This window comes from Eschscholzia californica, unplaced genomic scaffold (genome assembly GCF_041429995.1).
Source record: "Eschscholzia californica isolate CP2 unplaced genomic scaffold, dmEscCali1.0.p SCAF_5, whole genome shotgun sequence".
NCBI classification, from domain to species: Eukaryota; Viridiplantae; Streptophyta; class Magnoliopsida; order Ranunculales; family Papaveraceae; genus Eschscholzia; species Eschscholzia californica.
In genome coordinates, this window is record NW_028238472.1 from 11,341,444 (window position 1) to 11,358,365 (window position 16,922).

Below are 16,922 nucleotides of genomic sequence, written 5' to 3' on the forward strand. Positions count from 1 at the left end.
AGTGCAGAAGCTATCTCTCGAAGATCCGACAAGGGTTGACACCTTTAAGATTTTGGGGTTCATAGATCCGGCGGAAGTTCTCGTCAGATTCGCTTCCTCTCTTACCCTCCACCGATTACTGTATCTTCTCCATTTTTACAATGATTTACTTGTTTAAAGCTAAACATTTCAAAGCTAGATGAGATTAATAAGCTTCAAACTTCCATTAATATTTCGAGTTTACAACAGATGCGAAGCACATCTACTTGAAGATTTTTAGGGTTTAGTATTAAATCCTAGCCGGATCTGTGATTGGGTTTCCCTGTAATCATTTATTTTAGGGTTTAGTTTTTCTTTATTCATTAATTTCTGGATCTTTTCTCTTGAATCTAGGGTTTATTTATGAATCAAGGTTGAATTTTTTTTGGCAAAGAAGTTAAAAAGATTGTTGTTTTTTATCATTTGTGGTGGTCGTGGTTCGCCAGTAATGGTGGTGGTGGTTCTCCGGTAATAATGGTGGTGGTTTGCTGGTGATTTTGTGGTGGCAGTGGTGGTGTTCTTGTTTTGGATGGTGTTGTGTGAAATATTTTAATAAGAAAGATTTTCTAAATCTAAGGGGTATAAACGTCATTTGACACTTTTCAGAAGTTGAACCCTCATTTCAGACTTGTTTTGAAGTCTGAAATTTGTGGGGTATTTTTCAGCCGAATTCAGATCATGGCCGAATTCAGATTGATTTTCAGATTTTCTTCAATTGTAAAACAAACATCTGTTTCAGATCTGAAAAAATTAAAAAACAAACAGCACCTAAGTGTTTTTTTTTAATCAAGTAAAGGGAGTTTTGCTTTGACAGGATTGCCTTGTAAATGCTAAGATGTTTGCAGAATGTTACATATATCTTATATAAGACTTTGGCTAGTTGGTTTGTCCCAAGTTACCCAAACTTGCTACTCAAATCTTGTTTGTTGGTTTGCCCCAAGTTGCCTGAAATTGCGTATCATAAATGTCTTTCTAGTTTCGTTAGTTTTGAATATTCTTTGAAGAATAGACATTGTATGGTAATGGAGATTGTGGATTCTCTTCCAAGCGATGTTAGACTATCTCTTAGACTATCATCATCCCATGCTCTGGGGGAAAAGGCGTACTCGCTTCTAATACCATATGTGAAGCTGAAAGTCTTATCTGTTATCTACATTGACCCAACTTTTGAGACCCCCACACGGGTCTACGAGTATGAGATTTGTTTTTGACGAAGAATTTACTATTGACCCAAAAGGCTACACTTGCTAAGCTTGAGCATGCACTTTACGATTTTGTTTTTCACGAAGATTTCACTACTGGCCCAAAAGGTTACACTTGCTAAGCTTGAGCATGCACTTTAACTTAAGACTCCCAAACTCTCTTCTACGCGATGTGAGATTATTACAAAATTAATTATCACTCCCTAAAAGTTTATATATGGTGGGAGTGAGGTTTTTTTTACAGTTCTGTGTGTTAATGAAATGGTCAAGATGCCCTAAAAGATAGGGCAACACTTCTATTATATAGACAAAGATACAAAATAAGAAGGGCAGAAATACCCTTAACAAATACAAGAAAATACAAAGACTTGTATACACTCATATCCCCCCTCAAGCTGAACGGCCGAAAGTAAGTGAAAGCTTGTCTCTAAGAAGATGAAATCGTGGTACAGGCAATCCTTTTGTAAGTAAGTCAGCAATGTTGTCCTCCTCAGGTAAGTAATGAACTCGAAGTCGGCCATTGTTAACTTGTTCACGAACAAAGAAGAAGTCAATTGTTGCGTGCTTTGTGCGAGAATGGAGGACTGGATTAACAGCTAGGTATGTAGCACTTATGTTATCACAATAAATGAGAGGAGGTGCCTCTAAGGAAAAACCCAATTCTATTAGTAAGTTGTGCAACCAAGTTACTTCTGCTGACGTGTGCGCCACTGCCCTGAATTCTGCCTCGGTGGAGGATCGGGATACCGTTGATTGAGTTTTAGATGACCAGATAAGCAAGTTGGGTCCCAAATACACACAAAGACCTGAGGTGGATCTTCGGTCGTCGATAGAACCAGCCCAATCAGCATCCGAGTAGGCATTTATGGTGAGAGATGAAGCTTGCCGGAGAGTAATGCCGTCGGTGATGGTTCCTTTCAAAAATCGAAGAATTCTCTTGGCAGTCGTGAAGTGAGTAGAAGTAGGATTCTTCATGAACTTCGAAACTTGATTTACAGCGTATGTGATGTCAGGTCTTGTAAGATTAAGATATTGAAGGGCACCAACGAGACTTCGAAATAATTGGGGGTCGGACAGAGGCTCTCCATCATTAATGGACATTTTGGTACCTGATTTCACCAGAGTAGGGGATGGTTTGGAATTTAGTAAACCAAATCGTTGAAGAAGATCACCAATATACTTTCTCTGAGTAATCTTCATGGAATTCTTATCTCGACAGACCTCCATACCCAAGAAATAGGTCAGCTCCCCCAAATAAGTAATCGAAAATTGATGATGTAAATAGGAGATTAACTTGTGAATATCAGAAGGAACCGAACCAGTAATAAGAATATCGTCTACATAAATTAAAACCACCAGAAACCCAACAGAGTTTCGTCTGAAATACATAGATGGATCAGCAATTGATTGACGAAATCCCAAATTAACAAGAGACGATGTGAATTTGTGATGCCAGGCCCTAGGGGCTTGCTTTAACCCATAGATAGCCTTGTGAAGCTTGCAGACATGATTCGGAAAACCTGGATTCGTAAATCCAGGTGGTTGCTTCATAAAGACTTCCGCTGTTAAATCCCCATTGAGAAAGGCGTTCTTGACATCCAATTGTCGAACCGGCCAATTCTTCATGACAGCAAGGGAAAGAACTGTTCGAATCGTTGCTGGTCTAACGACTAGACTGAAAGTCTCTGTGTAGTCAATGTCTTTCTGTTGATTGAATCCACGAGCAACTAATCGAGCTTTATAGCGTTCTATACTACCATCAGAACGTTGTTTCACTTTATATATCCATTTACAGTCGATTAAGTTCAAATTAGGGGACGAAGGAACAAGAGACCATGTTCGATTTTGGGAAAGAGCTCGAATTTCGTCTTCCATGGCCTTATTGCAGTGAGGGTGTTTCGATGCTTGTTTGTATGTTGTTGGTTCAGAAAGATTAGGGTTATCAATGGAGGAGATAATGGATGAGGGTAACACGTGTGAAGAGGTGAATAAAACTTTCGGCTTCCTTGTGCCGTCACGTGTACGAGTTACCATTGGGTGACGTGAGGTTACCTCCTTTTGTGTTACCGTGGTGGGTAATACTGACGCAGTGGGTAAGGGAACCAGCTGGGAAGAGGGAAGAGAGGTGGAAGGATCAGTAGCACCAGCTGGTTCTTGCGTGGGAACAGAAGAGACAGGTGTAACCAGACTGTTACGAGGCGTGACAGCTGGTGGAGATATGGACCCAGAGCGTCCATCCGTTGGATATGAAGACGAAATAGATGGACGGTGAGATGTGGAAGTTGATTGACCTGAATTTGGGGAAATAGGGTTCGTTCTATTCGGACCTAGAGAGAAGGGATTATTTGGAAACACTGTCCAAGAGAGAAAAACACCCTCTGATCCAGTTGAGGTTGAAGAAGAAGGAGAGACTCGAGATTTTTGAAAGGGGAAGACGTCTTCATCAAATAGAACGTGACGAGAGATGAAGACTCTGGTCGAGTTTTCGTCTAAACATCTATAGCCCTTATGATCAGGGCTATAGCCCAAGAAAATGCAAGGTCTGGATTTAGGTTGAAGCTTGGAAGTGTTGTAGGGTACAAGTAAAGGATAACATCGACACCCAAATGTTCTGAGATCATTGTATTGAGGAATCTGAGAGTACAATTTCTGAAAAGGAGATTGTCCTTGAAGGACAGTAGTGGGAAGACGGTTAATGGTGTAGATGGCTGTGCTAAAGGCATCAGGCCAGAGAGTGGTGGGAACAGAAGATTGATAAAGCAGAGTCAGAGCCGTTTCCACTAAATGACGAATTTTTCGCTCTGCAACTCCATTCTGTTGTGGAGTATGGAGACAGGAACGACGATGAATTATGCCAGAGGCAGCAAACAACTGAGAAAGCTGATTGTTGACAAACTCACCCCCTCCATCTGACTGAAACATTTTGATTTTTGTTGAAAATTGATTTTCTACTAATGTTTTAAAGTTTTTGAATATGTTTGTTACTTCTGATTTTTGTTTTAGGAAAAATATCCAAGTATACCGAGTATAATCATCAATAATCAACAACACATATCGATTTCCAGTAGACGACATTACTGGAGCTGGTCTCCATAAATCAGCATGAAGCATTTCAAGAGGAGAAGAAGTATGATGAATAATAGAGGCAAAAGGGAGAGAATGATGTTTAGCATTAACACAATCTTCACAAAGATTCGATTTGATTACAGATTTTGTTAAAGGTAAGCTAAACTTGGAGATAATAAAATTAAAATTTCTAAGATGTGGATGAGCAAGTCTCTTGTGCCAGATTTGAGGACTGGTACGAGATCCTTGAGCCGTCACTTTGGTTACTAAAGCTTGAGAAGTTGCCTTGGCAGGAACATTGAAGAGACGAAAGAGACCATCAGATATCGTTCCGGCGAGCAGGGTCCTCCCTGTTGGGATTTCCTTTACACAAAACCAGAACGATGGAACACAATGAAACGATTATGGTCTTGAAGAAGACGAGAAATGGAGATAAGGTTCTTTTTAAAATCAGGCACAAGAAGAACATTTTTAAGAATGAATTTATGATGAGGAAGATATATATTACCTGAACCAGCTACTGTGGAAGTGTGACCATTCCCAACCATGACATGTTCAGGAGTTGCAATATCAGATCGAAAAGCAATCGAAGAAACATCAGAAGTGATGTGGCTATTAGCTCCAGAGTCCATATATCAGTTAGGACAGAGTAGATATTATCGAGTCCAAGAGCAGCAAAAGATTGAGCCATCTCAGATGAGCGAGTCAGATTGAAACATTGACGAACAGTATGACCAGTTCGTCCACAATATTGACAAATAACAATTTGTCTTTGTGGTGGGGGTCCAAGAACAGAGGAAAACCCACCATAACCACCACGATGATTAGCTGATCGACCACCATAACCACGGTAAGATCCTCGACCTCCTCCTCTGTTACTACCTCTTCCTCTTGTGTAACGAGAATTATTCTGATGAGGTCGAGGAGATGGAGAAGAGTTTGTAAACAGAATAGTAGGTTGAGGTGGAGGAGTATTCAGAAGTTCATGACGAAACTCTTGAGTAAGAAGCAGAGAGTAGAGTTCATCATAAGAAGGAGGTGTTAAACGAGTAGTAATCGAAGTCACAAATGACTCAAACTCAGGGCCTAGACCAGAGAGAACAACAAGAACAAGTTCTTGATCAGACACAGCATGACTAGCTGAAGAGAGAGAATCAGACAAATTTTTGATACAAAGAAGGTAATCTGAGATACTTGATGAACCTTTTTTGCAGGTTTGAAGCTGGAGTTTAAGATTCATCAGTCTAGCCGAGTTTACTGAAGAGAAACTTCTCTCCAGAGCTTCCCACACAGATTGGGAGTTGGAGAGGCCAAGAACTTGAGAGAGAATGGGTTCAGTTAATGTAGCATTGATCCAAGAAAGCAGCATTTGATCAATGCGATACCAAAAAACATAGTCAGGGTTGATCACTGGAGTGGAAGACTGAGAGGAAGGCAAAAACTCAGGTGGAGGAGGACATGAACCATTAACAAACTTGAAGAGATCTTGACTGCGCAAGATGGGAAGCATTTGGCGGCGCCATAGAAGGTAGTTGTTTCTATCAAGTTTGATAGAAATGAGGTTGGAAATGTTAGAGAGGGTGGGAAATTAAAGAGAGGAGGGAACATTTTGAGTAGAACCGACAGTAGGAGAAGAAAGGTGTTGAGTTGATTCAGCCATTTAAGAGAAGAAAAACAGAGATGAAAAACAGAGAAGAAGGCAAGACAAGACAAGACAGGTAGAAGAGGAGAAAACACAGAAAACAAGAGGAATTTGAGTAACCCTAGGTGGCTCTTGATACCATGTTAATGAAATGGTCAAGATGCCCTAAAATATAGGGCAACACTTCTATTATATAGACAAAGATACAGAATAAGAAGGGCAGAAATACCCTTAACAAATACAAGAAAATACAAAGACTTGTATACACTCATACTGTGGGATTATTAGATCTTTTTTCCTTTCGGTTTAGAAGTAAATCTTTTTTTATTAACATACCCATATATATATTTTATTGCTTTTTCCTAATTTTTGTTGTTTTCTTAGTTCACTCGACTATGTCTTCGGCATCTTTCCTTTTCTAGCTTCTAGACAGAGAAAGCAAATACGAATACTGCTGGAAATATTGTAAAAGATCAATAGAGAAAGCAAGAAATAAGATAAGGCGGATGCTAAAGCACTTGTCCGAAATGTTATAAGCAGACGTTTTTTTACTTGGGTCAAATATCATGGACCTGAGTTCTCTATAAGCACCCAGACAACTAACTTTGATATTTAAGGGTTTTGAATTTCGATCGCGATATCAAATTCCGACAGATCACTGATGAGGTTGTTTAATCCTTGAATTGAGACTTTAACGACGGTGAATTTGAGATATTTTGGTCGAAAAATGAAGTAGAATGCACAGGCGGTAAAGGAAAGTAGGAAACTGAAAGTTGTGAGGAAGATGAAGATCCAAGAGAGACAATTATAGCAATGATTAGGGCAATTTTTCTTGCAATTATAGTTTTCGAAACGACGAGCATTTTCCCGTGGTAAGATTCTGCAAATTTGATTTTTAATTTGAACGACGTAAGTTCCAGGTGGGGGAATATGTTGGTACATCGGAACTAGGGCTTGAGTTTGATTTACAAGTGATTTTCTTTTTCATGTTTCTCGTCGTTGTGATTGTTGTTATTGTTATATTCTTCACTCGAAAATGGGTATCGTTATCCCACCAACAGTAGCCATTTTAATGTAGGAAACGATTTCGTTGTAAAACCCTGATTCCGAGATACTAGCAAAGAACAAAGTAGAAGAAGATGAATAATCTTTCTGGAACCATATCTCTCGCAACTCTCATTTCATATCTCTTTCTCTATAAATAATTTCTTTATCTGGAAGTTCGTTTGGAAATGATGCTTGAGTAATATGAGCGTTAAGAAGAACTGTTAAAGGGGCAAGGTCCTTAAAACAACTTCAACCTTAGTCTGTCTTAGGTCCTTAAAAACCATTTACTCACCTAAAATTTTCAACTTCAGCTTAACCCAAAAAATTCAACTCTAACCTCAGCCTCTCTTGAGGTCTTAAAATTTGAATTTGAAATTTTCCACTTTACTTAATAAGTTCGATTAAACAACATTGGTTATGACTAATAATTGATTAAAAATTTAAATATACTTAAATACGACTAAACAATAATAGAATAATAAAAGATAGCTAGAAGGGGTTTCTTGAGTCTCGTGGTTGACTGGATAAAAAAGCTTCTCGCGCTGCCTTAAGCATTCGTGCACCATCTTCGTCGAGAGTCATGACATCAATCATCATTAAGTTAACACCATATTGATCTCTAGTAAATTGCATTTTTTGGATCTTGTATTCTCTCTCTGCTCGTATGTTTTCTTGTTGATTCCGTGGAGCTTCTTGTTGAATGCGTAGAGCTTCTTGTTGAACCCATAGAGCTTCTTCCATTGTTCTTCGTAGCTGTTGGGATTTTTCGACTCTCTTTTCCCAATAATCCTCTTTCGGAGCTTTTGAAGAACTACTGACTTCTTTGTTTTTAGCAGTAGAGTGTGTGGAGTTTTCCCCCGACTCTTGGCTTACTTACGACCACTTGGTCTTTCCTCTGATGGATTGGTAGTAGAATCTCTTTTCCGGTTGTTGACTCTCCTGGCATGTCTGACATCCACTTGTTGTGTCATCAAAATTTTGTAAACATGTTGGAATCTAAAGCCTTTTCCTTTGTGATTTTTTTATACATTTCAAGTTCTCTTTATAACTGAAATAATCAAAATTTATTTTAAGTTTATATTATGAAATCAATAGATAGAAATAAAGGGATTAAAAGTAAGAAAAATTACCCGGTCATAGTTGTTCTTTCGGCTTTTTTGAACTTCTTGCTCATAAGAATCATCAAAAGTTTCCTCTACCGTCGACGGAACGTGTGAATAATAATCAAAAGTTTCGTCATTCCCTAATTGAGCCGACGGGTAACTAGGAAATAACATTTCCATAAAACTTTGGCTAAAAATTTGGTTATCATTTATGAGATCCATTGAAAAAGATCGAAATTAATAAGATTGAATGAGAATTTTAGACAAAAATAGGAAGAGATTGGAGCGAAAAAATTGAAAGAGATTGAGGTTGAATGAGAGTGGAATGAGGAGATGAGTGGGTTCAACCCCTAACATGACCGTTGAGGATGTCCCCAACGGTCTGTTGGAGAGTTCAACCGACCCTTAATTAAGGGCCTACTGAGATTGGAGACGCCGATTGAGACCGAAAATAAATTGTCGGCCTCAGCCGGCTGAGCTTGGACTTGCTTTTAGAGATAACCGCCGCCCATGGAATTTCTGAACTTTGGGCCCACTTGCTAATCACTCGCCCGCTTAACCAACTCTAGCTCTCCTCATTTTCTTATTAGTTATTGTTATCGATCTCTGGTTTTGAGAACTCTTTTCTGGTATTACAGTTGACTGAGTATCTCACATTGTTTCAGAAATCAGTCGATTATTCGGGATTAGCTTAATCTTCGAAATTGTGTAAATTATTTTGGCACTTGGATATTAATTTTGACTATGTAAATAATGTAAACTCTATCTTTCTCTAAAAACACACGAGTGGTAGTCTGCCTGATCACTATCGCGACAGAATTCCTGTTAGGATATGTGAGATGACAAATTTTAAAGAGAGAAAGTACAACACTATCTTTCTCTAACTCCCGTTTAACCGACTGGGATTCAGCTGGGATAATGGTGGGGTGAGGGACAAAAATGTGTGTACACATATGGGGTAGAATGATCTAATTTTGATTGGTTTGACTTCAATAAAGCTGGTGCGTGCCTTTAACAAATTTGAGGACCCCCTCAAGATTAGCCCAACCCTAAAACCTAAATAGCCTACATAAATATCAACATTTTCACTTCCTCTGAACTCTTAGGGGAAAGCTTCCAAGCTAGGGTTTTGAAAATCTCCAACTGCAGCAATGGTAACTCCTCTGTCTCTCTCAGTCTCTACTCTTTTAGATCTGTAATCAACCTTCCGTCGTCATGTTAACAGTTTTTCTTCGTTGAAAAACTTACTAACAGAAGAAAGCTTTGATTTGAATGAACAGGGAAAAGGAACAGGAAGTTTCGGTAAGAGAAGAAACAAGACCCATACCCTCTGTGTGAGGTGTGGTCGTCGAAGTTACCATCTTCAGAAAAGCAGATGCGCCGCCTGTGGTTATCCCGCTGCTCGCCTCAGGAAATGTAAATCTTCATCATCAATCTGATTCATTTTCATTGATTTCAATCTCAAATTCAATTTCTCTCTCTGAACTTTTCATTCTTTCTCTTGCGATTGGATAACAGATAACTGGAGTGTGAAAGCTTTAAGGCGAAAGACAACCGGAACTGGTAGGATGCAGTACCTCCGCAATGTTCCTCGCAGATTCAAGAGTGGGTTCAGAGAAGGTAAATAAATGTTTTGCTTTCTTAAACAAAAACACTTTCTAGGGTTAGGGTTTATTTCATTATTTTCATATTCTTGATCGGGTAAAGTGTTTAGGGGTAGGGTTTAATTCATGATTTGAGCATTTCTTGATTAGGGTTTTATGTTTCGTTTTGATTTAGGTACTCAAGCTGCACCAAGGAAAGTTGGAGCATCTGCATCTACTTAAGAGAAGTTGAAGGAGATATCGAAAAAGTAATACTTTTTATCAAGTAGTTTGCTTTAGTCTTTTGTTATCATGAATTTGTTTAACAAGTTTTGCATTAGTTGTTATTTTGAGAATCGAGATGGATTATTTGATGAACACTTCAATTTGTTTTGCTTTACTTGAAGTATTGGATTCTTGATGATGGTATCAATGAGTTGAAGTATTTATTATGTGTTGTTAGATAACTTTAGATGTTACATAATCTAGATCACTAACTAGTTTTCAAAGAACAATTAGACACTATATGGTCATATGTGGTCTGTTTGAGCCTTGTTCTGTCTCAATGTGCTTTAGGTATCGTGTCTGCGTTGGTTCGTATGTTCATCGAGTATCGAGCAAACTAGTTAGGTAAAAAATGTGGATACTAGATTGATCTTGAGTGTTTGGGGTTCTTTGAAAATTGCATGCTGGTTTCTTTTAGTTCAAGAAGTTGTTGGTAGGCTTTATTTTTGTGCTTATAGAGCCTTAGCCCTTAGGTTTTGAACTGTTGGCTCACTGAGGAACATCTTACTTCGTATGGTTCCCTAATAGGCTTGTACCAAGATGAAATGTTGGTTAGAAACTAGGAATGATACTATAAAAGCGTATTTGTGTTGGTTTCATTATGCCATTCGCGACTTAGAAATTTATGGAGGACTTCCAAGTTCCAAGAGATGGTGTGAATGACTGTTAACTGTGTTGCGACATAGGGACACATCTCCAGACTCGACATGGCTATTACTACTTGGTCCAATCAAACGACCTATAACCAATTCCTTGATCAAAGTTATGTTGTGAGACCCTTTTATTCTAAATATACGCTGCCTGGATTCTGCACAAGTAAAAGTAGATATATGCCCAAGAAATATATCTTGAAGCATGGTATTGTTTCTAAACGAGTCTTCATTTGAAAGGAGGATATTTTCATCGAAAAATCGGTATCTTTTCATTGTTTAGGTACACAAAAAAATTGGGATTACAATTTACTTATGCTATTGTAGTCGAGCTATAATATAAGGTTCATTCATGTGGGTCGGTGTTATTGAAGGTCTGAAGCTAATCTTTTTTTTTTTTGTTGTTGAGAAAACAAGAAAATATTAAGAACTGAAAGAAAGAAAAGCCTCCCGATATGCCTGTTCCGATAGTCACATCCAGTCTCCTATATGCGTTCGTCTCCATTTAGCTAACTGATCTGCCCTGGTGTTACTCTCCCTCGGGATAAATGAGAATACCACTTTTACTAATTCATTCGCCAGCTGGTAAATGATCTGTATAAGGTTTTCTGATTGCCAATAGATCGTCGATTCTTCCTGACGTATTCTCCGAATAATGTTGAGATTATCTCTCTCAATTCGAATGCAAGGGATGTTATTGAATTTGGCCCACTGCAACGCCTTAATGATTGCCCAACATTCACATTCTTCCGCATTCTGACCCTTAATATGATAAGCTGCAGCTGCTACAAACACTGAATGTTCGTCCTGCATGAAACAACCCACTCCTTAAGGCACCCTCCTTAAGGCACCAATTGTGAAATCCATCCTCAATCAATTTATTAGAAATATTATTGATCACGTGCCTTGAGGGTGCCTTAAGGAGGGGGACAGACAACCCTTTATGGAGCTTAATAATCCACCGTATTAGTTAAGAGCAAAATTCAAAAAAATTCAACCGAAGCTCCTATTCCTTAAATTTGTAGGACACTTTCAGGTTTTCAATATGAAGAGACTTTTTCAACAAAAGAATTTTCAAGGGAGACTCTAAAACGAGGGGATTTCAACCCAAATTCAATTTGTTTTCGAAATATATAAAATTATTGGCTCATCTAAAGTTGCAATTTAAATTCGATGAAATGAGTAGATAATTAGGACTATTAATAAACTTCAAAAGAAATCATCCATCAACTTTTCAAACATATCTTGTCTATCATTTCCTTGGTGGTTTTGCTTATCAAGTCTAGCCCATATTGTCTCCGCGGGGTTCTAATTTTCTCTTTGTATTGATACCGTTTTTGAATTAGTTCTTTCTCTCGCGGTCCTCCTCTACTTTGTTCTCCCAATACTCAGGTGGAGTTTTTCTACTTTTGCCTTTATTCTTTAATTCTTTGTTTGCTTTTCTCCCAAGTGGTTTTTGTTGGGTACTTACAATACGCTATCATTCATTCTTGTCAATACAAGGTTTTCTTTTGTTTGATGAAGATTATGATAAGTCTGACATTTATTTGTGATGGTCTTTCGAAATTTTATAACATCGCTCGAATTATTTTGTTTAAGATATGTTTTGAAGAAACCAGAAAAGTTTCTCGGGTATAAGGTGGAAAACACAAAAAAAATTGAACCAAACACACCTTTTCCACGTTCGTGGTAGAGGGTTGCCGACCGGCTCTCGGTCGACGACCACTACTTATCTCTGTTTCTCTCTCCTTGTTTTTCTCTCTTTTTCTTCTCTCCTTGTTTTTCTCTCTACCTCTCTCCAAGCTCCAGCGAAGGGGCCCTCCTCTTCGTGAGAATTTAAAGCGAAAAGAAAGAAGGGGCTCTCTCATCTTCGTGAGAACTTAGAAAGCGAGAAGAGAGAGAGAGAGAGAGAGAGAGAGAGAGAGAGAGAGAGAGAGAGAGAAAAGTAAAGAAAGAGGAGAAACCAGAGTTTGTGGCGGAGGTCGTCGGAGTTGATGGTGGAGGTCAGAGGGGAAGATAGAGGATGAGGAAACATCGACCTTGTTTAAACCATTCGTATGCAGTCTTCAAGTGCAAAAGCAAATATTAAATTTAATCATGATTTCGAAAAATAATAATTAAAGACACAAGTTTATAAAAATTAAATTCTTTACTAGTTACCCGATCATCATCGTTTTCTCTACCTTTTGGTTTCTTTATAACATGGTCAAATAACCACAAAATTTCGAGCATGGTTTATTTATCTCACTCCAATGACATTTAAGATCCTTCGCGACCCGAGTTTGACTTGTATGTTCATTGAATTGCTCGACAACTTCGCTCCAAAAAGTACCACAATTTTTTGATAATTTCCTATAATGGTATCCTTCGCGACGTGTAAATAACCGTTTATGAGCACAATATCATCAAGATGACTATAACACTTGGTGGTGACGATGGGAATCAGCGTTTAAGAAAAATCAACAAACGTTTCTTCAACCTCATCATTGGCTAGATCAAATTGAGGAATCATATTTAACATAATCAGAAACCTACTACTATCATAGTATCATTGTTTGGGGAAGTCATTGCATAAAAAATTTGATCAAATTGTGATGAACGAGATTTCTTTTAGAAAAAATGTATTGAAGTGGGGTGAATATGTTTCGAACATGGGATGACTATTGGGGCTCAACGACTATTAAGAGGCGGGGAGCCAGCCCGGGAGCTCCCTTGTTCGTGAAATAGGGTTGAGGTTGGGTTCTCAAATTTTTAAATTTGGGAGCTCTAATAATTCAATATCCTAGCATTTCGGTTTGAAACATTTTCAGATAAAATTCGGATAAGATATCAATTCCGTACATTTCATCCAACAACAATTTTGACTTGTTAAGAGTAGATAGAATTTATAACTTATCATACTTTTGCGGAGATCTTCTTAAAATAGATATATCTTCTAATTGTCTCTCTCATCTCTCATCAAAAAAAAAATTTGTCTCTCTCATAGTTATGGATAATATAGTTGCCACGTTGTACAGTAAAGTTAGAGTAGTAAGGTATAAAAGCTTTTCCTAATTAAAAGACATCTCTCTATATCAAAACCAAACCAAACCAAAACAAACAAAACCATCAGTTTCATTTCCGAATCAACCACAGAAAAAAAAAACTCTCTTTTCTCTTTTTCCCAATCTGTGAGAACAACTCTCATTTCATCAAACAACTGGTATACTTCTTCTTCTATCTCTCTACTCTCTCTCTCTCTCTTCTAGATTTTGATTTTAGAATTTGGGTTTTTGATCATCAAGGCTATGAAATGCTGATTCTTCTAGCATTATCAGAAACTGAAAAAATGATTGGATCTGGTTTTGATGCTCTTCCTGATCTGGAAGAAAATTTAGCTTATATCTCTTCATTGATGATCCCTAGGTTGTGCATACGTGAGCTCCAGATGGTGCTAGGTTATTGTTGAATCCCAAGCCCATAATGTATTTTGGTCCAAATTTATATAACCATCTTAATTTGCAAAAGTCTATAGGCGCCCTTAAAGTGACTATAGGCACCCTTATAACCGAAACTTGGAGAGGTTGTCTTGTTTGTGTTTGGTATATGGCTCTATGTGATATATAGCCAATATCTTTCTCTTGATCTAAAATACCCTTTAAATAATCGTTATCTTCGGTAATGCTTGTGGGCGATGTTAGTGTTTCACAATGGGTTGTGCCGACCCGTCATGACCTGGCAATCTTCGACCAGCCACAACCCCTGACTTGCCACAATCTGAGATGGGCGAGCTACGGGGACACCCGTTTGGCTTCAGTTTGTCTTATTTAGCCTTTTTCTTTTTTCCAATAAGTACGACCATCTATAAACAAATACTGCCCGTAATGACATCTTCGATATTAAGAAGCGTGAGGAAGATCAAGAAGACCATATCTTGAATGGACGAATCTGTGAATGAACCGTAGTACTATCACAATTTATGTAAGAACTTTTACTACATTGAAGTGCATTTATGCAAGGTATGTAAGAGTTGCTTACTGTTATGTTCACTAGCCAGCCATGGTTCTTATTAACAAACACAGAAAAACACTCACCATATTCACAGAGATGTTCTTGTTTAGATCCTCCGAGTGACAACTTCTGTTTATTGAGTCCTTACTTTTGATTTCTTTGTTATAAGGTACAAAAAATACGTTTGAGTATCGAGTTTGAAGACATGGCAAGCAATGGAGGAGATATAATAGAAGCTGAAACCGAAGAACAACGAGAAGAATCTGGTGCTATTCTTAGAAGAAGTACAATGAATAAGTATGTGTTAGCAATAGCCCTTTTGGCTTCAACAAATTCTATTCTTTTGGGTTATGGTAAGTTAATCAGCTTCAATTCTTTCCCCCTTTTAATCTTTTATCGGTCTTAAAACGAATCAAATGAGCAAAACCATTCCACATGAAATGTATTTACAAGTTCTTGTATGTTTTGTTCTTTTCCGAAGATATCGGAGTGATGAGTGGTGCAGTTCTATACATTAGGGAGGACTTCAAACTCACATCCGTTCAAGTCGAAATCTTGATAGGATCACTCAACGTATGTTCTCTAATCGGGTCTTTATTGTCTGGTAAAACATCTGATATGATCGGTCGGCGATATACAATTGTTCTTGCAGCTATGACATTCTTGATTGGATCCATACTTATGGGTGCAGCTCCTTCATACTATTTCTTGTTAGCTGGAAGATTCATTGCAGGAGTTGGTGTTGGTTATTCTCTAATGATCTCACCCGTTTATGCTGCTGAAATCTCTCCGTCTTCAACCCGAGGATTCCTCACTTCTCTTCCGGAAGTCTTCATTAATGTAGGAATCCTACTTGGTTATATATCAAATTATGCTCTGGCAGGTCTAAACCCCACCATAAATTGGAGGGTTATGCTTGGAGCTGCTGCAATTCCAGCATTTGCCATTGGAGCTGGGGTTTTAGCTATGCCAGAATCGCCTCGTTGGTTAGTTATGAAAGGTCGAATCGATGAAGCAAAAATAGTTCTAAAAAGAACTTCAAATGGTGAAGAAGAAGCTGATTTAAGACTAGCAGAGATACAAAGATCTGGTTCTCGGAATTCAGGTTCAGGTTCTAATGAATGGAAAGGTGAAGGTGTTTGGAAAGAATTATTATGGAAACCAACTAGCCAAGTTCGACGGATTCTCATTGCAGCTATAGGTATAAATTTTTTCATGCAAGCTTCGGGTAACGATGCTGTCGTTTATTATACTCCTCAAGTATTTAAAGAAGCTGGAATTCATAAAAAGAAGCATTTGGTTGGTGTTACAATTATTATGGGTATTGCAAAAACTAGTTTTGTTCTTATTTCAGCTGCATTTTTGGATAGGTTCGGGAGGAGGCCTTTGTTGATGTTAGGAACAATAGGTATGACAGTTTCATTAGCTGGGTTGGGCTTGGGCTCTATGTATTTAACAAAGTCAAGTCACAAACCCATTTGGGCAATTGCTTTATGTGTTGTAGCTGTTTGCGCTGATGTTTCATTCTTCTCTATTGGGCTTGGGCCTGTAACTTGGGTTTACTCGTCCGAGATATTTCCGACCCATTTACGTGCCCAAGGGTCAAGTATAGCCGTATCAGTGAACCGGTTGGTTAGTGGTGCAGTGTCCATGAGTTTCCTTTCCGTATCGGAACGGATAACTTTCGGTGGGACGTTTTTTGTTCTTTCGGGTATAACAGCAATTGGTGCAATTTTCTTCTATGTGTTTTTACCTGAAACCAAGGGTAAGAATTTGGAGGATATTGGTGAACTTTTTGAGGATAAAACAAAAAGGAGTGAGAATAAAGGCATAGGCCAAAGAGGCCAAAGATGATGTGTATGCTTAGGAGTCCTATAATATGTATTATAGGAAAAATACTACAATCACTTAGAGTTTGAATTAGAGTCTTTTAACTTTTGATAGAACAATCCAGATTTTCAAGTTTCTATTTAACCAATGATATATTCGGAGACAGTTGACGAAATCATGGAGTCAGGATGTAGCATCAGTTTCTGAGTAAAATTCTGATTAAGATTCTAAGAGAAAGAAGTATTTCTCATGTATGTATATATGTACAATAGTAAGTGGGTCAAGACTAATCTTTGTAAAGATGAACCTAAATACCATTTGAATTGTTTTTTTGGTGGAAAGTGGGAACTTTAGGTCAATTTTGTGTTTGTTATTGGTTGGAAGCTTGTAGATTTCTTGATGCTCTATTAAACAAATCAGGTTGTCATCTCTGAGAGCATAAGAGTCAGTTTTTGAAGTTCTAAATTTTATGTTATAAAAGAATTTTATTTTTATTTTGTTTTTAG

General features: G+C 38.0%; 2 protein-coding genes across 3 annotated transcripts; both read left to right on the top strand.

Moving 5' to 3' along the window:
• The first annotated feature begins 9,140 nt into the window (after positions 1–9,140).
• Positions 9,141–10,113, top strand: LOC147537048 (large ribosomal subunit protein eL37z-like). The gene is made up of 4 exons (XM_086639545.1): positions 9,141–9,232; positions 9,359–9,494; positions 9,597–9,698; positions 9,858–10,113. Exons 1-4 carry the CDS (start codon positions 9,230–9,232, stop codon positions 9,902–9,904), a joined length of 288 nt encoding a protein of 95 aa, XP_086495671.1. The 5' UTR covers positions 9,141–9,229; the 3' UTR covers positions 9,905–10,113.
• A 3,554-nt stretch (positions 10,114–13,667) lies between these two features.
• LOC147537049 (polyol transporter 5-like) lies at positions 13,668–16,922 on the top strand. 2 transcript variants are annotated; one of them, XM_086644779.1, is made up of 3 exons: positions 13,668–14,579; positions 14,756–14,939; positions 15,068–16,922. In XM_086644779.1, exons 2-3 carry the CDS (start codon positions 14,792–14,794, stop codon positions 16,438–16,440), a joined length of 1,521 nt encoding a protein of 506 aa, XP_086500905.1. In that variant the 5' UTR covers positions 13,668–14,579; positions 14,756–14,791; the 3' UTR covers positions 16,441–16,922. The 2 variants fall into 2 exon arrangements, with proteins under 2 accessions (XP_086500905.1, XP_086500904.1); XM_086644778.1 differs by having other exon boundaries at positions 13,674–13,798.

Bases quoted from the DNA above. Each gene is read 5' to 3' on its own strand.
- LOC147537048 (XM_086639545.1), top strand. The intron at 9,495-9,596 runs GTAAATCTTCAT...ATTGGATAACAG, and splicing joins CGCTGCTCGCCTCAGGAAAT to ATAACTGGAGTGTGAAAGCT. The intron at 9,699-9,857 runs GTAAATAAATGT...GTTTTGATTTAG, and splicing joins CAAGAGTGGGTTCAGAGAAG to GTACTCAAGCTGCACCAAGG.
- LOC147537049 (XM_086644779.1), top strand. From the start codon at position 14,792: ATGGCAAGCAATGGAGGAGATATAATAGAAGCTGAAACCGAAGAACAA. The intron at 14,940-15,067 runs GTAAGTTAATCA...TCTTTTCCGAAG, and splicing joins TTCTATTCTTTTGGGTTATG to ATATCGGAGTGATGAGTGGT.